Source organism: Ahaetulla prasina, chromosome 1 (genome assembly GCF_028640845.1).
Source record: "Ahaetulla prasina isolate Xishuangbanna chromosome 1, ASM2864084v1, whole genome shotgun sequence".
Taxonomy (NCBI): Eukaryota; Metazoa; Chordata; class Lepidosauria; order Squamata; family Colubridae; genus Ahaetulla; species Ahaetulla prasina.
In genome coordinates, this window is record NC_080539.1 from 259,275,768 (window position 1) to 259,300,118 (window position 24,351).

General features: G+C 38.0%; 1 protein-coding gene across 1 annotated transcript in view; it reads left to right on the forward strand.

Moving 5' to 3' along the window:
* The window catches only part of LOC131184792 (ras-related and estrogen-regulated growth inhibitor-like), a 44,146-nt gene extending 20,946 nt beyond the window's left edge, over positions 1-23,200 (forward strand). Inside the window, exons 2-4 of the mRNA XM_058156515.1 lie at positions 10,507-10,563; positions 16,512-16,585; positions 20,225-23,200. Of these exons, the coding sequence (XP_058012498.1) occupies positions 10,507-10,563; positions 16,512-16,585; positions 20,225-20,710 (617 nt within the window). The 3' untranslated portion in view covers positions 20,711-23,200. The remainder of the gene's footprint in view (positions 1-10,506; positions 10,564-16,511; positions 16,586-20,224) is intronic.
* Positions 23,201-24,351: the final 1,151 nt, after the last annotated feature.

The following is a 24,351-nucleotide window of genomic DNA, read 5'->3' on the forward strand; positions in this document are numbered from 1 at the left end:
CAAGAAACTGGACACAAAGTTGTTGGATCCTTTTCTGTGCCACTTGACCCAGTTGTTTTCCTGTTCCAGAGCAAATCTAGCAGGACCCTGTGGTGCTTACTTTATGGAACATCATCATGTTATCCCACCCTGAAGCGAGGCTGACTCCATCCTTGTTAACTTTTCCCAAGTCCCTCAAGACTTGGCTGTGTCATCAGGCTTGGTGCTAAGGAGTGGCTCCACTGTTGTTAATATCTGTTATTCTCTCTTTTTCTTTTTTAAATTGTCTTTTTTAAATTGTTTGATATTTTTTTATCTTATTGCTTTTAAAAGTTGTTATTGTGTACTGCCCGGAGTCACATATAAATATGATGAATGAATGAATTACAATTGCCCACTTCCCTGAAAATATACTTGGTGTTTTGCTGCTTTCTTTGGGTAATTAGCAGTGTGCGCAGAGCTTTCAATAGAATCGTCTCTACAGCTTAGCTGCTACATTTTGGACAGCACCATTGCAGTATCCAGATATTTTTAATGGGCAATACCACATAAAATAAGTTGTAGTAGTCAAGTTGTCCTAGAGTCAAAATGTGGCTAACCATTACCAAATCTGACTGGCTCATAAGTGCTCTCAACTGGATCCAAATAGTAATTATGTAAATGCAGTCCTTGCCATAACTATCCTCTGTGAATTTAGTGACTGGAGAATCTAGAAGAACTCCTAGACTGCAGACATAATCCTTTGAGGAAGGGCAAACGTATTCCAAACAAATTTAAATTTCAGTCCCTTTATTGACCAGCAGTCCTTCCATCTTATCAGGATGTAACATCAGCCTGTTTACTCTTGTCTAGCCCATTATCAAATGTAACAAATGTTCAGCAGTACTGATTGATACCTTAAAGTAGAACACGGTAGTGCTTCTATGGGGCCTCCTCCAAGAGCAACCATGTGCATGCTTGTGGCTCAGATCAATAGTTTTTAAAACAGCAGTCCTATATAGTCCCATTAAATTTGGTGAAAACATGGTTCATATGATTTTGTAACTGGAGGAATTTAAAAACTTATGGGTATAACCCAAGCCAGCTGATAGCACCCTTAGATAGCTGCTAGAGCTGCTGGCAGAATCTTCAGTGACGAATCACTAATTAGAAGATTGGGAAGTCACATTTTAATTTTCCCAGGATGTAGCATCACTCTGGTTATGTGAAACCATAACTCCTGGATTCAGAGGCTAAACAGTGGTTGGCATACTGATCTTATTACTGCTTCTGTCAAACTTTAGACTGGCTCATCAGAAGTCCCCTAGAATGAGCCCTGAAGGGGAAAATACTGGAGCCTTTCCCTTGAATCCCAATGTCTATGGCTGCTCTGTGCTCACTGGCCACTTTTAAAGAGAAGAACACATACTAGCATTGCCTTCTTAATAAGAAATGCTGAGCTTCAGGTGCAAACCTACATGGTTTTTAAAAACAGTGATGTGTGTGAATAAAAACTGAAGATGTATGCCTTTTGCAAATCGCTTATGATAGTGAGTTTCTTAAGTGGTGAATCTACAATTTTGTATTTAGAGTTTGTGAAGAACCTGAACTAATGGGTATGTGGTTACTCACCACCACCTCTTTCTGCTGAGCTGAGTTGTGGCCAAGGTGACATTTGTTCGTAGAAGCATGATTACCTAAATTGTGTAATCATTTTATTTGACAATAATAATCTAGTCAAGAATCAAAATTTGCTTTCCATCACTAAATTTTACTTCCTTTTAATTTACAAAATCTTACCAGATTGCATTTGGTAAAAAAAAAAAAATTCTGAGAAAAAATAGTGTTGTTTTATATTCAAAAATTAAAATATACACAGTTTACTGTATCCAAATCTAAGTTTGCATCACTTTTCCTTTGCCAGTTGAGGTGTCTCTGATATGTTCCCAAGCTGTTCTCTGGCTTGTTGTTTCAAAAAAGTGTAGAATTGGAGAACTGATGAATCCATTGATAGTCATGTTGTTATAAACAAGTTTCTGATTTTTATTGTAGTTTAGGGGGGAAGTTCCTTAAATTCCTTTATAAATGATGGCTAACTGCCATTTTTGAAGACGGGATGTCATCCAGCAAGGGCTAAGAAGCATCATTCCTCTATGACAGAAGCTCCCTGAAGGATCATTTTGCACCTATCCTAACCGATTTCAAGGCAAGCTCTAAAAATGTGATGGCTTAGGGTGTTTGCTGGGCCTTTCTAGGTTGGGAACGATGTTTGTTCATTACTCCCTCAGGATAACCAATGTCTCTATATCAGTGGTTCTCAACCTTTATAGTGCTGCGATCCCTTTAATACAATTCCCCACGATGTGGCGACCCTTTTAATACAATTCCCCATGATGTGGCAACCCCAACCATAAAATAATTTTCGTTTTGAATTTATCGCACCTGAAGACGTATTGGCTAGCGATCTGAACTGCTTGCGATTGCCTTGAGGACGGAGGCATTAAAGCGGAGACTTCTCCCCTGTTAAGTTTATCGCGCCTGAAGCCAGATTAGGCTAGCGATTGGGAGTGATTGCAACTGGCTTGAGAGGAAGACATCAGAGCAAAGATTTCTCTCTTTTTTAATTCATTGCGCCTGAAGCCGAATTCGGCTAGTGATTTGAAGAGCCTGCAGCTGGCTTGTGGAGTCAACCATTGGAGCGCGATTTTTCGACTCGCAAGTATACTTCCCATATTTCCAATAGTCTTAGGCGACCCCTGGCAAATCGTCATTCGACCCCTAACAGGGTCCCGACCCACAGGTTGAGAACCGCTGCTCTATATCATAATGGCAGGGATGGTGCAATTCAAGATGAAAAGGGGATGCGGTTTGCCCTCTTACTCTGCCTGCCTGGCATTTTCCAAAGCTGGAAGAGACTTCTGTGGATGTTTTGCCTCATGCTGACAGTAGCACGCTGAAAACCTCTTCTTAGTATATGGCAAGTACTCAAGGAGGCAATGAAGAACTGAAGCAACATGATTATTTCATGTTTAAAAACACAGGCATCCATATTGTTATATCGCTTCATGAGGGTCCTTTGCTTGAATTATCAGAGCAAAGACCCTCCTCAAAGGCCTGTACAAGCTTATTAATAACCACTGTCATTTTTATTCTTTTGAAGTGCTTTTAGAGACATTGGATAAAACTTAGTCAATGTTATAATTTGTTTATTTGCCTTGGCCATCTGTGGTGCTACAAAACCTCTTGAGGCATTTGACAGTATAAAACAAATAATACAATAAATGTTAACTGGTATGACTGCTATCTTAGATATTGTGGTTTTAAATATAAACAAGTTACTGGTTTTATTTATTTATTTGATGCATTTAAATGTCTTTTTTAAAAATAAAACTTAAATCTCCCCCCAGAACAATGAAAAATAAGAAATAATTTGAAAAACGAGGTAACCTCAGATTTATAGGTCCTTTTCAGACATTGTGGCTTCATTTATTTATTTATTTATTTGATTTTTATACCGCCCTTCTCCCGAAGGACTCAGGGCGGTGTACAGGCAAGATAAAACCAACAATATAATATACAGTTTAAAATGCAATTTAAAAAACTTATTTAAATTAGCCTGAAAATTAAAATTTGCCATGAACTAAAAACCCCATTTAAAATTATTAAAATTTAACATTAAAATTCAATTTAAGCCAGCCCCGCGCGGATAAAAAGGTGTGTCTTCAGTTCGCGACGGAATGTCCGAAGGTCAGGTATTTGGCGTAAACCCGGGGGAAGCTCGTTCCAGAGTGTGGGAGCCCCCACAGAGAAGGACCTTCCCCTGGGGGCCGCCAGCCGACATTGCTTGGCGGACGGCACCCTGAGAAGTCCCTCTCTGTGAGAGCGTACGGGTCGGTGGGAGGCATGTGGTAACAGCAGGCGGTCCCGTAAGTACCCAGGTCCTAAGCCATGGTAAAAGACCCCCCCAAAAAAAACCACACCCACCTTTAAAATCTTTTCTTTGGATCCTGGATTTAACATTGCAGTTATGGACTTTTAAAAACCAGTTGTCTCTTTTATTTGAAACAAATAATTATAGTTTGTTATTGATTTTGAGCCAACTTGATATGACTAATAGTTTTTTATAATATTGAAAATTAAAGTATTAAAGATTAAAGTATTAAGGCTGTCACAAAGAGGAAAAGAAAACATATTTCACAGATACACTGCTTATTCTTGGCTTAGTAAATTATTATTGCCATGAATGAATATTTAGTTTGCCCAAATGACTTCAAATATTCCAAAGAAAGAATTTCCACAGTTCTGAAGCAATGACCAAATTTTTTTTCTCCCTGTTGCTATTGTACAAACAGCAAGGTCATGCAACAAGTTTGGGGACCATATGCGATCCACCAGTTTTTTGCAGCCAGCAACATTTTTTATTAACCAATAAATAAAATAGCAAATTTACAGACACTGCTGCTGAGTACTTCCAAGCAGTGGTGGGACTCAAATAATTTAACAAACGGTTCTCTGCCCTAACCCACGCCCTAGCTGGGTGGGTGTGGGTGTGGCCAGAGGGTGTGACAGGTAGCACTCAGCCTCCTACACCCCCCTGGGAGCAAAAACGGGCTGCAGAGGGGATGCGCCTTTCCCCCATGTCCCATTTTGGGCCTAGTAAGCCTCCCTGCAGCCTCCTGGGAGCAAAAACGGGCTGCTGGGGGAGGGGAGTGCCACACACCCTGCGCCCCGTTTTGGGCCTGGGAGGCCTCCCTGCAGCCTCCTGGGAGCGAAAACGGGCCATGGGGGGCAACCCCCATGCCCCATTTTGGGCTTAGTAGGCCTCCCTGCACTTACCTGGGAGCCAAAATGGACTCCTGCAAGGGGCGGGGAGGGTTGGAGCCAGCCAGCAGTTTAACTACTGGTTCACCTGAACTGGCCTGAACTGGCTGAATCCCACCACTGCTTCCCAGCCTTTCTGCACCACTAGCCACAGAATCAGCAGTCCAGATATTTCTTTGCAGCCCACAAGGATTTTTAATTTATCATTTTGACCCTTTCTTTGGGCATGTTCTGCTTAGACTTTAGTTTCTGAGTAACTTGTCCAGGGAAACTTGTCTTTTGGGTAGGACAGAGCCAGAATTTAAAATGCTTTCATGTTTGTACTGTATTTCGATGGTTGAATCTCTAGGAGTTTTGGGTTTGGTCCATTAGTCAGTACTGTATGATTCCCCCAGCTCTTCCTTTTGTTAGGAAGCTGTTTCCTAAATAACAGGAGTTCACAAAGTGCTGACCAATTGGCCCCCATCTTCACCCATATTTTCAATAAATCACTAGAGATGTGCTATGTTCCTTCTTGCTTCAAACGCTCTACCATCATCCCAGTGCCGAAGAAGCCCACCATCAAGGAACCGAATGACTACAGACCAGTTGCTCTAACATCTGTAGTCATGAAAACCTTTGAAAGGCTAGTGCTTTCCTACCTGAAAACCATCACGAATCCGCTCTTAGACCCCTTGCAATTTGCATACCGAGCAAATAGATCAACAGATGATGCTGTTAATATGGCTCTGCACTACATCCTACAACATCTTGAGTCTCCAAAGACCTATGCAAGGGTCCTTTTTGTAGACTTTAGTTCAGCATTCAATACCATCATTCCAGACATTCTTCTAACTAAGCTAAACCAGCTACAGGTACCGGAACAGACTTGTAAGTGGATCACAAGCTTCCTAACAAACAGGAAGCAGCAGGTGAAGCTAAGCAAGATCACATCAAATACCTGTACAATTAGCACAGGGCCCCCCCAAGGCTGTGTGCTCTCCCCACTTCTCTTCTCTCTGTATACCAATGACTGCATCTCCAATGATCCATCTGTTAAGCTACTGAAGTTCGCAGATGACACAACAGTGATTGGTCTCATTCGAGACAATGACGAATCCGCATATAGACGAGAGGTCGAACGACTAGCCTTGTGGTGCAACCAAAACAATCTGGAACTGAACACACTCAAAACCGTAGAAATGGTGGTAGACTTTAGGAAAAACCCTTCCATACTTCCACCTCTCACAATACTTGACAACACAGTATCAACAGTAGAAACCTTCAAATTTCTGGGTTCTATCATATCGCAAGATCTCAAATGGACAGCTAACATCAAAACATCATTAAAAAGGACAACAAAGAATGTTCTTTCTGCGCCAACTCAGTAAGCTCAAACTGCCCAAGGAGCTGCTGATCCAATTCTACAGAGGAATTATTGAGTCTGTCATTTGCACCTCTATAACTGTCTGGTTCGGTTCTGCAACCCAACAAGAAAAACACAGACTTCAGAGGATAATTAGAACTGCAGAAAAAATAATTGCTACCAACCTGCCTTCCATTGAGGACTGTATACTGCACGAATCAAGAAGAGGGCCGTGAAAATATTTGCAGATCCCTCGCATCCTGGACATAAACTGTTTCAACTCCTACCCTCAAAACGACGCTATAGAGCACTGCACACCAGAACAACTAGACACAAGAACAGTTTTTTCCCGAAGGCCATCACTCTGCTAAACAAATAATTCCCTCAACACTGTCAGACTATTTACTGAATCTGCACTACTATTAATCGTTTCATAGTTCCCATCACCAATCTCTTTCCGCTTATGACTGTATGACTATAACTTGTTGCTGGCAATCCTTATGATTTATATTGATATATTGATCATCAATTGTGTTGTAAATGTTGTACCTTGATGAATGTATCTTTTCTTTTATGTACACTGAGAGCATATGCACCAAGACAAATTCCTTGTGTGTCCAATCACACTTGGCCAATAAAAATTCTATTCTATTCTATTCTATCTGATTTTTAGCCACAACTGTTTCTCAACAAGGAGCCCATCCCCCTCTCTCTTCCAGTGTACCCAAACCACCTACATTCTTCAATCTCTGAACCCTGGACATTATGTTAAATTTAGTCTTCCTATTTTTAAAACATCCGCAGAACGCATAGTTAAAACTGATGCAGAAGAAGAATATGCAAATAGTTCTGATGGTCTAAAGCTACTATATTTTATAATAATCCTTTTATTTTATTTATAGTTATAATGTTTAATCTGTATCAATATGGAAATCTGTAATTTACATGAAGTATTACTAAATTAAAATAACAAATAAAAATGTGCATGTGAAAATTATGTTCCTGCCTGACTCTATCATATATGAGATCCTTTTTTTATAAACAAACTATGACCTCTGTATGGCAGCTATGAAGAACATAACTGCAGCATTTAGCCATCATGACTGATCTCAAAAAACTAAACAGCCAGACCTCAGTAGTGCTTGGAAAGGTGACCACCAGGAAATCTCATGACTGTAGAATAGATCAGAAGAAGGCAATGGCAAACTCTTCTGTACTATGCTTAAGAAAACAGCATGGTTTCCTCTGTGTTATTGCCAGGAATCAAGTTCAACTAGAAGAGCACTATTATTTTAATTACAACTTAGGATTTAACCCAGAAGAAAGGGGTATCAGATGAAATTATCTCTCTCTGTATAGCCTTAGGGTACCACATTATCCTCTGCAATTTTCATTTTTTCTGTCATTTATTCTGATATACTTCATGGAAAATCTTTACTTTGGGCTCTGCAAAAATAAATGTTAAGTGTGTACAATATTTAGCATTTATTGGGGCTATTGTTAGATACAAATCTAGAATATTTATACTGTTGCCCAGAAATTATCTTAAATTGTGGTAGGACAAAAAAACAGTTGTTTGTTTCCCAAAAGTTCTCTCCATCACGATAAGGACAAGATTGTTCAGCTCAGAACAATTTGCAATATATCAGCAAGACATTATAAATCCCTTTACCTCTTCTCTAAATTGGGATGTGAGTTAGAGTTAGGGTTCTGATCTGAAATTCCTAGGTTGAATTCAGTAAATGCTCAGAAGTATTTTTCTGCCTTAAATTCGAGAAGTATAGTTTCCACCTCCTTAGCTACTATTTTGGTGGTAGACCTTGAGATTAGATGCTAATAACATCCTGTGTGTTCTTTACATAATAGAATCTATATTCTCCTGAATTCTGGACTTCCTTGGGGTTCTGAGAAGATGATAGTGCGCCTTTCCAAACAATTCCATCTGTAAACTTACACCAGGCATTCAGGCTCCTGCCACCCACAAACGTACATTATATTTATTTCAGTCTTTTCTCCCTCTTGCTGTCACATGTAGTACAGCACTTTGTGCAAACTACAGACAGAATGATTCAGTCCATCAACATGAATTCTCAAACTATCCTATTATTGTAATATGTAAATAATTTTTAGAAAACCGTATTCTGCTTTCCTGCTCATTGACCAAGATCAATTTTATAATAATTTTATTATAATCAAGATTATAATTTCCATAACACTTCTGATAGTGCTAGTTTGGTCGCCTGATCCGCCTTCTCAAACTCAATGGGGCCTACAAGCTATGCTGTGTATGTACAATGAGACATTATCTAGTGCCTCTAAAGACCACTCTACTGAGAACTGTAGATCTAACTCCTTTTTCCTAGTTCATTTGTGCTTATGAAAAGATTATAGTTATGCTTAAGTGGTCTTCCTCTGGGAATAACCGCTCCTGTCCCAGCCTTGGAAGTGAAAGTTGAATTTAGTTAAAATGAATTGTCTTTGCTGGGAAAAAAGACAGAAAGCAGTATTTTTCCATGGTATAAGAAAGACGAAAAACAACATCAGGATTTCAGAAATCCGTAGACTAGACTGAGAAGTTAAACAAAAAACATTCCAGACAAAGGCAGTGGCAAATAACATATTATTGCCAAGAAAATTGCATGGACTTTGAAGAAGACTTATCTTTTATCAGTCCAAATTATGATTTCAGCAGAAGCCTTTGTCTGAAGAAGTTCAACAGAAGAAAGGTTTGATCCTTAGATAACACATCCCATTGACTGATTTTCACATACATTTCTCATTTAAATGAAACCAAGAGAAAGTTTTTTTAAAAAGCCTTTAGCTATGTTTTCCTATTTGCTACCAGGAAACAAGGCAAACTCTCTTTGGGACTCGCATAAGAGTCAACCCAAAATATCTATGTTGTTCTTTTTTGTAAAATATCTGCACGGATACAGATTCCCAGGCATACATCGTGGATCATACTTATGGCATTTTTCTAGCAGATATCTGGTTCCTTCATAGAGGGAGTAAGAGAATGATGATCTGCACTTTGGGTGATTTCGTGAGCTGCCAGCTCTACCTGGCTCCTGTTTTTAAATATTCTTCTCACAATCATTTTGAAAGCTACAGCTTGTTCCTCTTCCTCAACTTGGCATTATTCATTTCAGTTTGGTATTTGTTGCAATTCTTTGAGTGTTGATATGCAGTAGTTTCCCTCAGAAGTACATCTTGAATCTCATTCTTAAGTAAACATTAAGTGAAACCAATTGCTGACATGAGGAAATTTATTTATTTTATTTTTTATTTATTTGTTTGTTTGTTATATACAATATATATAAGTATAAGTATGAAATAACCACACAAATTGAATACAACCAAAGGGAACATTAGGACAGGAACGGTACGCACACTGGTGCTCTTATGCACGCCCCTTACAGACCTCTTAGGAATGGGGTGAGGTCAACAGTAGACAGTCTTTGGTTAAAGTTTTGGGGATTTTGGGATGAGACCACAGAGTTAGGTAGTGCATTCCAGGCATTAACAACTCTGTTACTGAAGTCATATTTTCTACAATCAAGATTGGAGCAGTTCACTTTAAGTTTGAATCTATTGTGTGCTCGTGTATTGTTGTGGTTGAAGCTGAAGTAGTCTTCGACAGGAAGGACATTGTAGCAGATGGTTTTATGAGTTATGCTCAGGTCATGCCGAAGGTGGCATAGTTCTAAATTTTCTAAATCCAGAATTTTAAGTCTGGTGGCATAAGGTATTTTGTTGCGATCAGAGGAGTAGAGGAGTCTTCTTGTAAAATATTTCTGGACACGCTCAATTGTATTAATGTCCGAAATGAAGTGTTGGGTTCCAGACAGGTGAACTGTAATCGAGAATTGGTCTAGCAAATGTTTTGAATGCTCTGGTTAGTAGGGTAATCTTTCCGGAGAAGAAGCTACGCAAGATTAGGTTTACCACTCTTAATGCCTTTTTGGCGATGTAGTTGCAGTGGGCTTTGGCACTTAGATCATTTGATATGAGAACTCCAAGGTCTTTGACAGAGTGAGGGTCATCTACGAGGTCATGTCCATCAAGTTTGTATTTAGTGATTTAAGCCCAAATTTCATAAATACCTTGTTTTAAAAAGGCATTGGACAATCATTATATTCTAGAAATGAACTCCCACTTCACCTAGAACTTGTCATTCTTATGACCTTCAAACTTTGCTATCTTTAGATGGGGGTACAAGCCAATCTGAATGTCTTAAACTGTTGCCTTAATTTTTCTATGACATATATAAAGTAGATTCGTGCATAAGGCGGATCTATATCTGTACTTGATTAATAGCTAAGCTATTGTATATCTATATTGGTTTGCTCTGCTAATTGTTATTTTTTCTTTTTCCAATGAAGCATTGACAGTAAGATTCATCACCAAGCGATTTATTGGTGATTATGACCCTACTCTAGGTAAGTTTAGTTATTTGCTCTGTCAAATCAGTGTGTTAATTTGTGTTTTTGTTAATCAATGGCAGTTGCTGTTAACATTGGATCTCAGATCAAAAATATTTAGGCAGAAGATAGAGTCCTGGTTCAAAATCTCATCCCTCACATCTTTAAATAGATCTGGAAAAGCCTGCTGCTTAAGGCCCAAAGAGCTATTGGCTGCCAAACATTGTCAGTCATGCTGAGCTAGATAGACTCATTATACAAAAATTAGTTTGAAGATGAAGTATGTGTGTTTAATTAGTGTTAGGTTTTTAATGTAAAAGTGGATTACTTGACAGATCTTATAGCAAAGATGATGCTGTTTGTTACTATTTCTTTCTCTTTTATTAAAAATACCCAAAGTAGTATTTAGCTTAAAACCTAGATAAAAGCAGCAGTAAAACTACTTGATATACTTTAGAATTCCAATTGAAGCAAGAGCTGTGTTTTTCAAAGATGCAGAGACAGATTCAGACAAATTTCAACTAGGAGAACATTCCAGATTTATGATCCCACCATAGAATTATCAGTATAATCAAACTATGTATATAAAGTTGTTCTAGTAGTGGAATGGATGGCATATAAATTTAAAAAATAAAATAAATAATAAAATAAATAATAAATAAGTGAAACTAGTAAACTAACTAGTCAAATGGTTATCAATGATGATTGACTCTGCTGCCATCTTACCTTCACTGGTCGAGCTCACATAACCTAGAATAGCCTTCTGCAAACTTGTTGTCCTTCAGAGAGGTCAAAAGACAATTCTCCATCAACCCCTTGCCTTAGACTCACAAGAAAAGGAATCCAACTCATTTGAAAGGCACCAATTGGAGAAAGCTGTTATAGAAAGTACATATTCATAGGTCCAGTTAGTTGATGTTCAGGTCAGTTGCAGTGCTGTAATTTAAAACTTGTCTTGTTGGATGAGGTGAGACTCTTATTTTAATTCACAATTTGGTTTTGCTAAATTGCCAGCCAGAGTACTCCCAAGTAGAGACATATTCTTCTCCTGCTATTGTTCCCCTAATAGTAGTATTTGGCGATCCAAAGACAACTCTAAATCTTCAAGATGGAGAATCTTTGATAGACTTATCCACCATTAATTTACCCAATTCAACCCCAAAAATCCTAACCATTTCTTTTAAGGGAAGTTTTGAGCTATCTGATCATTATGGTTGCCCTCTTCTTCATTTTTTCCACTGTATTATATGTTTCAAATGTCACAATGAGAATTGTACCCAGTATTTCAAATATTGTCATATCATAGATCTGTTATAAAACCATTATACTTTTGGCAGTTTTATATTCAGTTCTTTTCCTAATGATCCCTAGCCTGAGATGTGCCTTCTTCACAGCTGCCACACATTGAGTCAACATCTTAATTGAATCATCTATTATGACTCCCCATCTATAGCAATAAAAACAACTGGAACATCACTTGAATACCATCAGAACTGACAAAATCACCATCAGTTAATTGCAAAAGTCAGCTTTAGTTGGAATAGCTTACATCCTGCGACATCAAACAACATCTCCCCCCAGATTCTTGGGAAAAAATTGATAGGTGGAAAAAATATCAAATCCAGTGTAAAAGACTGGCTGACTGTGGGACTGTGGAACCAACCATAATATAAATGTATGACTCCCTGACTCCCAACTACTCTTTTTCCTATATAATAGTTTAGACTGTAACAGGTGGTGCAGTGGTTAGAATGCAGTATTGCAGGCTAACTCTGCTCTTAGTCTGGAGTTTGATCCTGAAGGGCTCAAAACTGACTCAGCCTTCCATCCTTCCAAGCTCAGTAAAATGAGGTTGGGTGGAATATGCTGACATTGTAAACCATCCAGAGAGTGCTGTAAAGTACTATGGGGCAGTATATAAGTCTAAATGCTATTGCTATTAGATGCCATCATTGTATATGTGCAGTTATCTTGCTTTGCCGCAATGTGCTTCACTTTATATGTTTACTATATTTAAACTTCTTCATTGGTTGTTTTGGTTGATCATTCATCATCTGAAAAGACCCTTCTGAAGCTCTTCACACTTCCTTGTAGAATCATCTAAAACCATGGCCAGCTCACTACTTATTCTAAATAGGGATCATTTATGAACTGTTGAAAAAAATCAGTCCCGATACAGATCTTTGAAGGACTCCACTCTTGCTTGGCTCCACTAAGAAAGTTGCTTATATATTCACATCTTTTGCTTCTGCTTTTTAATCAGCTAGCAATTCATAATAGATTAGGTCTTCTTATTGCACAACAGAAAAGCTAACTTAAGAAATTTCAATGAGAAACTTTGTCAAGACTTTTTTGAAAATTCAAGTATATGACATAAATCTGTCTGGTAATATTCTCAGTCTATAATTTACTGGATCTACATTTGGTCCTTTTTTAAAAAAATGGGTGTAACATTGGCAACATCAGACACTAAGCCCGATTAGAAAGGCAAATTACGTATTATTGCTATGAGGGCAGTAATTTCAAATGCGAATTCTTAAACCCCATAGTCTGGAGTTTGATCCTAAAGGGTTCAAAGCTGACTCAGCTGATATTTAGAGGATATCCTCAAGACCTAATGATTCATTACAATATTGCCTTACAAGCTATCCTAGAATTTCCTCAGCTTTCTTTGGTGGTTGCAATTTCTTCCCTGAAAAATTTGTGTAGGCTCAGGTCTGCATCTCATATGATAAAGGGTGATGCAACAAATCTAACACTGTAGGGTGCTTATTTTACCTCTGATTTTTTGCACATTTAGTCTGTGATGATCGTGTTTTCATTTAGCTTTCAGGCTAGCAGTCTTCTACCTACTTATAATGGTTTTTTTTTCATTTTTGCAGTGAACTTGAAAGTAATTCATAGAAAATTAGACTACTATTCATTGTGCCCTACTTTTTCTTCAACTTTACTTCCTTGCTTTGTTATAACCATGAAAGCATTCCTCAAAAAAGTAAAAGCTGTTTTTTAGATTACTATGTTGAATATAGGCTTGTAACAGTAAAAGTTCAGATATTTTAAATATAGCAGCGAAGAAGCTTGCTGTGAAAAATGGAACAACTTCAGGGAGGTGCTTTAATTAGCAATTATAGTTTGGGAAACACTCCCAAGAAACATTGCTATACTGTATGGAAGTAGTAAGGCAAAATCCATGACTGGAATTACTACATTTTGAGATGATTTTGATAGATAACTTTTCTAGGTGGAGAGCAACATTTTGTGAACTATAAATTCCTGGATAATTACTGAACATGTCTCCATTGGTTTTTTAAAAGAAATTGTCCTTGCCTTGGGTGGGGAGGGGACTTTAAACACTATTTTTTTTTCTTTTTATCTTTTCTAGCTCTAAGGATATAATCCTTGAGTGGTGAAACCCCACTGAATATTAAAGAGATAGAGATGTATTTCGAAATAAATCTTCATCAAATACTTTAGCACCCCACAGATTTAATTATTTGGAGGGTGCTATGGGTAGGAAGGAATGGAATATGAAATCTCTCCCCATTATTATATTATTATATATATTATTTTATAATATATATTATTATATATTATTATATTATTATATATATTATTTTATAATATATATTATTTTATAAGCAAACAAACATTTAATACATCAGTCATTCCTTCTGTGTGACATCTTGGTGTTTCTTCTTTCTTCCTTTCAATTTGATTTATTACAATTTTTTCACCAATACAATATTCTAATTATACCATTTTCTTACATAACTATCAATTGCTTATCTATATCTTTTTTCTAACCAATGGTAAAATTGATCCCATATCTTAAAATATTCTGAATCCTCTCTTTCTTCGATCATCAAAGTTAATCTATTCATTTCTGCACAATCTAAATTTTTTTTAATAACTTCTCCTTCCAGGGTTATTCCCATTTTTTTAGTAATAATGAATAGTTAGGAGTAAAGAATAAATCTAAAAATGGGTATTATGGCAGTTCCCCTCCTTTTCCACACTGTTAAGTACAGTACCAGCCTCTTTGTCTGGAGAAAAAGAAGAATGCCTTGAGGGCCAAGATGAATGAATGTGGCTTGTAGTGGCCTGGTCACGTGGAACTCAGAAGGTAGAGATGAGAATTCAATAAAGAACAAAGTGCTTGGAAAAAAAGATGGCTTCCCTTCCAGGCATGTTTTTTTTTAAGGAGGTAAACTTTCCGCCTTTCTCCTTCTGAGTTCTGACAGGGCCTCATTTTATAGCACTATTGACATGCTTTCTTTTAAAGCCCATGGCAAACATTTCTGATACCTTCACAGATTCTCCATGCTGAATGCAGAATTGCTTCACTGAAGTAAAAGGACAGCTCAGTAGCTCATTATGTTTTTGCAGTCACATTTCTACCCATCATCATTGCTGTTGTGCACCAGTGATGATAGGATAAGGCCTGTGTTAGCTAGAACTGGTGCTCCATCCTCACCTAACAAACTTCCCTATCTCCTTTAACTCCTCCATATTATACATTTCCAGAAGATGGGGCCTCCTTTTGTTTCTCCCCCCCACTCCTTATGAATACCAGAGGGATTTACCGTATATACTCGAATATAAGCCGATCCGAGTATAAGCCGAGGTCCCCAATTTTACCCCAAAAACTGGGGTAAACTGGGGACTCGAGTATAAGCCGAGGGTGGGAAATGAGGCACCTACCGGTTGGGGAAACCCTCCCTCCCTCAGCTGAGAAGGCTGGCGGCTCCCCCGCCCCGCCCTCTCACTGCACCCGCAGGGCTTCAGTCCGGTAAAATGTGAAAAAAAGAAAAAAAAAAAACTCGAGTATAAGCCGTATATACTCGAGTATAAGCCGAGGGGCTTAAAAAAAAAAAAACTTGAGTATAAGCCGTATAGACCCGAGTATAAGCCGAGGGGACGTTTTTCAGCACAAAAAATGTGCTGAAAAACTCGGCTTATACTCGAGTATATACGGTATGTGCACTTTTATTGCTGTTATGCCTTCATATTAAACCACTTGCAGGATGTTTTCCCAGATGTTTCCTTATTCAATCTTGCATGTTTTATGCTCTAAATCTAGTCCATTGTGAACAGTGGCCACCCATTCCTCCTCCTTCTCCCCTACTTAGCTTCCTTCAATTATGTCTTAACTGTTATTTCCATAAATATATAAACATGATGCCGTGGTTATGTTTCTCCAGTGCTATTTGTGTTTACATTTTGGTGAATTCTCAGGAATGTCATCAGTGCCTCCTCCAAGCCATGGTATTCCCATGTTATGTTCTTCTCTCATTCAGCATAAGGATATACAGTTCTTTTAGGCAGAGGACGATACTTGACCTTTGAATGGTATGTTAATATTAATAATAGCAGCATGGCCAGGACAAAACATAAATTATACTAAATTAAATAAACCTCTAAATGAGTTAAATACATTTAATATGAGTTGAGTCATGTATTTAAAATAACTTAATGGAAATTGTTAGACGACATCTGGAGGCCATGTCAGGTATTTTTTTAAAAAAATATATAAAAGTAGACGCTTTTATTATGACATTGTTCTGCCTGTGCAACTCTTCCTAACTCTCATTAGTTTAAGTATACAGATCAACCTCTGGTAAAAAAGACCACCACAGTCCAGTAAGCTTTATCATCTGATGATTTATATTTTTGTATGTTTTTACTATAAATATACTGAAGATTATTGCACTGAAGTGTTAGAAATGTCTAGAAATATACAATCCTAAGACTTATTAAAGGCCAAATGTGGGTTCCATATTAGTCTTCTCCCATTTGGTGCCCACCAGATGTGTTCGACTAAATTCCTATCATGTCTCAGATAACTTGAGAGCAAAGAAAGATTTTTCAACACTTCTGGAGACATCAAACTGTCAAAAGACTGCATATAGAATAAAAAAAGCTTTATTTATAAATTTGCTTTCTCACACAATGTTTCTGTTCTACAGAGATGATTTACAGGCACACAGCAATCATAGACGGAGACATGGTTCATTTTGAAATTCTTGACACAGCAGGGCAGGTATGGTTTTAGTGGCTTCATTGTTAAAAGGTGGGAGGGCAGGGGTGGGTTCGCATGTGCAGAAGCTTCCTGATGGCATCCGGGTGGAGCCTCCCACCGGTTTTACTACCAGTTCTTGCAAACCGGTCCGAACCGGAGGCAACCTACCGCTGGGGGAGGGGAATGGTCCTGTAGAAATGGAAAAGTACTGCAGTGAGCACTGAAAATGCCAAAGGGCAGGAGCAATTCTCTCATAAGAAAAGTTACATCTTTGGCCTATGTGGTAGGGAGATATGGATCACTCTTCCTCTGAACATTAAAAAATAAAAAATGAATACACTATGTGACAAATAAAAAAACAACACATAAAGAAGTAACTTTTAGGTTATAGATTATTTTTTGTAATACATGGTGTTTTAGATGCATTTTCCCTAATAATACGTTGTTTTATTGTTATTAACTATAATGTGCTTTATTAAAATGCATGCCATTTGCATGAAAAGAAACAAATGCTAGTGAACTCCAAGATTATCACTTTGTATCCCGCCTTTCTTATTTTTTACAAATAACTCAAGATGGTCAGCATATCCAATTACACCATCCTCCTATTTTTCCACAACTATAGCAACCCTGTGATGTGAGTTTTCTCCCTATAGGTAATGGTTTTGGTCACAGACATAAGCTTAGCCATGATAAGGACTGGACTAGAATTTTAGCCATGATAAGCTTAGCCATGATAAGGACTGGACTAGAATTTTAATTTTTAAATTTCGTTTTAACATGGTTTTATTATTTTAATTGTAATTTTAAATTTTGGCCTATTTCAATAAGTTTTTTAATTAGTATTTTATCTTGTATTATATTTGTATTTTTATCGGGCTGTAAACCGCCCTGAGTCCTTCGGGAGATAGGGCGGTATAAAATTTTGATTAAATAAAAAAATAAAATAAATAATAAAAATAAATAAATAATAATAAAATAATGGAATAAGTAGATGGGAAATAACATGTAAGATGTGATAAACAAACAAATTCCAAAATCACAGGACATTCAAATCCTTAGGGAAAAGAAGAAATAGGAATACAAAAGATGTGTGTAAGGTTAAGTCTAAAAAATTAGAATGGATTTAGAAGTAAAATAGTTCATGTGACAGAAAAAAAGAAGTATCTTTGCAAAGATTAGAAATTGGGAAGATTTCAACAGTAATGTGACTTAAAAAAATCAGATGGAACAACTAGCCAGAATAGCTAGAGAATGCCTGTCTGTCAAAAGGAAAATGGAAAAAATAAGTTCTTACAGCAATTTCCAAATTTGGAATACAGAGAGAGGCAAAATATAATAAGAATTTGTAAACATCATGAAGCTTGTTGTGGCTACGCAGGTTGCCTCTCTGCGCTTTGATCAATTGGTTGTTCCTTGTTAAGATGCCTCAAAGGCCTTCTGGCACAGGTGCTGAGGGTATTAATTACTACAGTTTAGAATGACATTAGCTCTACAGAACCAAATCAAATCATGCAATATTAGTTCCTAGGTGGTCATTTTTTAATGCTATACTGTATTTCAAGGGAACATTTTTTCTTATTCTGAATTAAGCCAGCCCTACCATTTTGGCAGCAGAAATACCATAACCCATAAAGTAACAGGTCAGATATGTGTAATTTAAATTAAACATTCATTCAATTACTTCTATCGTAGGTAGCAAGATACTGTTAAGCAGTTAGGTTCTAATAGAATCCTTCAACATATACTCAGATTTCTCAGTTTTATTTATCTGGAAGCACATTTTTATTCCTTTTTTTCTTTATGTATAAAAAAATGGTAGATCACTTTTGCACATGCAAAGTAAGCTTTTAAAGGGTCAGACTGACTGATTGACAGTTTCCTCTCTGATTAGGGTGTTGGCAACAGTGTGGTAAAAGACAAAGAAAACAATTTTTTGAATATTTTCCAAGCACTTTTCTATTCATTTAATGAAGACTGGTCTTGATCCATGAACCACATTTAGAATGCTATGATTTATTAATAATCAAATTCACTTTCTAAATATTAGCAATTATTCTAAGTATTAACCAAATGTCATTGTACAAATGCCAAAAAGAAGTTTGGTATCTTCAATATAATGGATTTATAATGGGAGGGGTGCTGGATAAATTTATCCTGTTGTTTTCTGTTCATCCACTTTACTTGAAGCCTCCTCTAATGGTACTATGACGAATCACTAGGCTAGGGAAAATGGCAAAATCTTGAGAACTTTTTCGGGAAAAAAATGTTTTAAAAATGTACTGTCCTCTACCAAATGGCCCATCTAATATGTTCATATAATAATAATTCCTCCAAACTGACTGTTAGAGGGGGAAACAGAATAACATAGTTGGAAGGGGCCTTGGAGATCTTCTAGTCCAACCCCTTGCTCAAGCAGAAGACCTATACCATTTCAGACAAATGGTTGTCCAATCTCTTCTGAAAAACCTCAAACTGGGAAGGAAATGAAAGGGAGTAGCCTAAATGAAGACTATATTTTTAGGGAACATACATTCTGCTTTAGAGAATTGAGTGGGAATACTCATTTTTTGCACTTGTCCTTATTCCACTATGTATGTACCCTATCCTGAGTCCTTCGGTAGAAGGGCGGTATAAAAATCGAATAAATAATAATAATAATAAATAATAATAATCCTGCTTTCCCCAATAGACAAACACAGATAATGTAGGCTGAGGGAGAAGCCTGTGAAGGACGGAATGGGATGATAGGCGCCTACAATTAGCCACACCCACTTTGGCCCCATCTACCCACTCAGGAAATTCACAGCCAGCTTTCCTCCAGTGCCTCTGCCCCATTCTCCACTGCCAGTGCTGCCCTGACCCTCCTCCCCCAGCCTTCTGTCCTGGCCCATTGGCCGAGACATGGTTTGATCTGAGTGTTTGGCTCCAGTCAATCAGGCAAGCCTTGCAGTTGCTTTTCATTCCCCCTGCGCAGCACACAAGTGGTGGAGGGAGGAAATTGCGAGGAAGGGTTATCAAGTCTTTCTGGCAAGACTCACAGCTACTTTTTGTGAGTGAAAAGCTCACAAAAGGCTCACCAGAAAGGCTGCTAGCCCCCCCCCCACTCCTCACAATCGCCCTCCTCCACCACTCACATGCTGCACAGGAGGAGTGAAAGCAGCTGTGAGGCTTGCCTGATTGGTTGGTAGCATCTGGTCCCATGGAGCCAAACACCTGGGTCAAACCATGCCAATGACCCAGGACAAAAGGCTGGGGATGGAGGACCAAGGCACGGAGGAGAATCACCAGGGCAGAGGCACTGGAGGAGGAAAGGTGGCTATGAATCACCCTGGGCGGGTGGCTGGGGACAAAGTGAGCGCAGCTAATGGTAGGCACCTAAATGTCCTAAACCCTATGAAGGAAGACAGTTTGTAAGAAAGTCACAATAAGTGGAGTAAAGGTTGGGTACTCTCTTAACAGGGATACCCTTCTTTCGCCTGCTTTCCAACTTTTATTATCTCTGAATGTCTGATCTTGTCAGCTTCCCTTCTGGGAGCTATCTGAATTTCTTTGTACAACTAGTATTTGTCACAACCAGTTATGAAGAGGAATTGTGATCTTCCTTTAGAGAAAGTGCCATCTTTATACTGATCTCTGTGTTTTCTCTTTCTGGACTAGGAAGAAGATTCTCTCCAAATTGAAGAAAAGATAAAGTGGGGAGATGGATTTGCTGTAGTTTATTCTGTCACTGACAGGTGTAGCTTTGATGAGGTGATGAGGCTGTGCTTTCTCATCAACCATATCCATTCAAGCCCAAAGCGGAACAGTGGCAGCGGAGAACCACCAGTTGTGATTGTTGGAAACAAGAAGGACCTGCAGTTTGACCGAATGGTAACCTTTGAAGATGGAGAAAATCTCTCCAAGGCTCTGAAGCATCCTTTCTATGAGATCTCTACCAGGGACAGCTATGAAGAGACTGTTGTGGTCTTCAACACCTTATATGGTGAGCTGATGAAGCAAGGGCATTTTTCCCCAGGGTCCTTCAAGAGGCGCGCATCATCTAAGTTAATGGAAAAAATTCCCAAAATTCATGCCAATTCAAGTCTAACTTCAGCAGGCAGGAGTCTCAGCTTCAATTCATTCAGGGACTACATCCCAGAGTGAACATTTGTCTAAACCGCTGTACAGCGATATTCAAAGCACACAGAGCCAGTTCAGGATAACAAGGAAGAGGCTGCAGAATTGCTAGCGCAAAGGGCAAGAGGCCTGCACATTTTTAGGAAAGCTTTTTTAAAAAAAAAATCCATCAAAATTGGAGTCTCTGAGTTTGATTCTTAGCTGATAGCACAAGGCTATGTAAGGCAACAGAACAACCATTCCACAATCCCTTCCCCATGAATTTGTTCTCTTTCATTTAAAAATAATTGAAGCCAGTAGCTGTCTTAATGGCAGAGACTTCTAAAAGTAAGTGAGTTGTAGCCTGTTCTCCTGTAGAGTCTTTTAAATTTGGATTTAAGAGCACTATAAAGCTCCATTGGGTTGGGGCCTTTTTATTTTCTCTTCAACAAGAAAAACAGTAAAACTAAATGTCTTTGCAAATTCAGGTGCTGAATTCAACACCTGGTTGAGCCTTGTTAAGTGTTGAGTTCTCCTTAATGTGGTTTACAACAGTGGTTTACAAGGTCTTAAATATATTGTTATCTCTTTGGTTCTTAACTACTGTTCTGTCTTTTCCGACAAGCATAACGTGTGTGCATCTTTTACAGACTGATTAAGACCATTGTTATCATTTCTTTTTGATGGATGCTGTAAAAACTACCCTTAATGTAGTCAAATACACTTAGCCCGCTGAAAATGTTTGCTTGATCTATAGGCTTGGGTAAAAGGGTGCTTTATTTGTGTAAGAAGATCAGACTTCATGGCCAGAGGGAAGAGATGAATTCAGGGAATTGGGCAAATTTACAGTACCTTACACCTTAGTATTTAAAAGCCCATTAAGTCTACTGCCAGGAAATTCCAGATACTTTTAACAGAATAATTTTAATTCAGATAATTCAGATAGTGTGGATAATAGGAGCCAAGGATGTGTTCACCTGCCTCCTCACTTTTCAGATTTTGCTTGAAAATGTGCATATATGAAGCTGCCTCATGGGAAGTTCCTTCTAGCCCAGAGGTTCCCAATCTTTTTCGCCCGCGGCTCCCCCGGAAATCCGACCTGCAACTGCGCATGCGCACCAGACGCGCCCGCGGCTCCCCCGGAAATCCGACCTGCAACTGCGCATCAGCGCCGGACCCAGTGGGCGCAGATATTCCGCGGCGCCCCCATGACGATAGCGCGGCTCCCTGGGGAGCCGCGGCTCACAGTTTGGGAATCACTGTTCTAGCCTATGAGTTTCTATTTGGACAGATAGGAACTTTTTAACATCTCAGCTTCACTGCTCCTTGAGATGCTTTAGCAAATAAAATGTTCCTTATTTAAAGAAAAATAACTGGAGAAATGCTTGAAGCATATATGGTTTCCCACAGATCTACTGCCCCTCTTCAAGCTATCCCCCACCCCCCTGGGAGCTTCATCTACTAGGCCAATATATTGCTCAGACTCCCAGGCACCTGTTGTTCTGGAAGGAGAGATGACAGATTAGTTGGTTCAGTTTTTTCCCTAAGGCTCCTACATGGCTTCTTTGCATTGGAAAACTATTTAAATAGCCGCCTGCTCACTTCTACTACTTACTTCTTTACAGTGGTTTGTGTGGCTTCTTTGCAATGCAACACACAGAAACAAAAGGTCTTATGTCTTAAACATGCAGATATTTTACATACACCTTGAAGGATGCTCTGTATTTCTAGAAATAATAAATATGTCTGTACTAATTTCTCTGGCTCATGATTACTATCCACTCCAGCTAATTGTCAAGTTAGAGACAGAAGTTTTGTGTATATTTTTGCTTTGACACCGTGTGGCTTTACAGTTACAATTTGCATTGTAGAATTGTTACACTTACTATTACTAAAATCTCTACATATGGAGAAAGAATATGATATGTATTTTTACATACACACTTTGGGAATGTTACGGAGATCATGAAAAGAGAGTGAAAATGTGATAAATCAACAAATGAGAAATTAAGTAAAACAGCCATATCAAAATAGTAGTTAGATGCCAGAATTCTCTGCTGTTCAGTATATATTCCAGCACCCAGATTCTTAAAAACAACTAGCTAATATGCACAACTTTTTATTATGATCAAAGGTTCACTGCCTCCATTCTAAGATATGTCCACAATAGCATAGAAACTGTGGATAACAACATCACAACATGCATTTTGTGAGACTGCACATTTCAGAGATTCTTGAATGGTTCCCATTAAAAATATTTCCATGTATGAGTGAAAGAATCTTCCAGTTCCAGATATTTTCCATTGCAGTCATGCCATTCGTGCTAATCCTTGGGTGCTTCAATGGGAATAAGGAAATGTCATATGCTAGCAAACCATCCTGCTGCTGACATAAAGAAGGAAAAGAATGGATGCTTTTGTTATCATGTCTAGGAGCTCTCAGTTAATAGTCTGATTTAAAAGCATCTGGTGGGTTCCCAAAAGTGGCCCTTCTTTATTGCAATGGCTGTCCTCTGGAACAGAGGTCTCCAATCTTGGCAACTTTAAGACTTGTGGACTTCAACTCCCAGAATTCTGGCTTTGCTGGCTGGGGAATTCTGGGAGTTGAAGTCCACAAGTCTTAAAAGTTGCCAAGGTTGGAGACCCCTGCTCTGGAACCCTACTATCTTAGGGATGCATATGGCTCCATTCTGATGTTATTTCAAACTGTGAAAACCTGCCAGGCCTTGAGGAAGAGTGGGTGTTGAGCCTATTGGTTGTTTTTCTTTGTATTGGTTTTTTCCCTTCTACACACATAGTTCTTTTACTGTGTTTTTATGTTTTTATTTTTTCCTCTTTCTTTTAAAATTCTAAGCTGCCCATAGTCATCTGGAATCAGGTGACCTCTACATTTCATAAAACAAATAAAGCTGCACTTAAATCTCATTGAAATCAGTGTGAAAAACTATTAATAATCTTTCACACTGATTTTACTTGAACTCACATGCAAATAATTAATAGTGGACTGTTATATGATTATTTCACTTACATTATAGGATAATTAGTAAAACAGAAACCCTTTTATTATTGTTGTTCCAAGTTAATAAAAGTGAGCATTGTATTTATCTTCTGAAGTTTTTAGCTCAGAGTGATGTCGGCTTCCTTCTCCCCTTTATTCCAAAGTAATCGAAGAAAAGATAAATATGAAATACTGTAAATGTTTATTCAAAGGAAAGTCTTATATAACAAATGAATCATCAGCCCAAGACTCAGAAAATAACGATAAACACTATTCCATTGTTTAAAAAAGTAATCTGGGAGCATTGGGTCTTGTGTATAACGTCATATATGCTTTTAAATGGTTATTTCTACAGTATAATATTATACCACTGTTTGCTATTGGTTTTCCACTCTTGTTTGGGAATTTTATCTTTCTCAAACAAGTTTATTCTAATTTAGATATTGTTTCTGTATGAGAAAACTGTCAGTAAAATTTTCTTTTAATCTGCTAGGCATAGGGAATATTCAAAAATAATTACTCTTGATTGATATTTTGTTTTATTAAATATTTGTTTTTCTTAATTCAGTGGGAAAAAATCAATAGATCTATATAATTTCATGCAACTTTATAACAACAATACCAATTTATTTATTTATTTAGCGTATGACAAATACATGGAGTTATAGTAGTTCAAATATTAATGTCCTGTC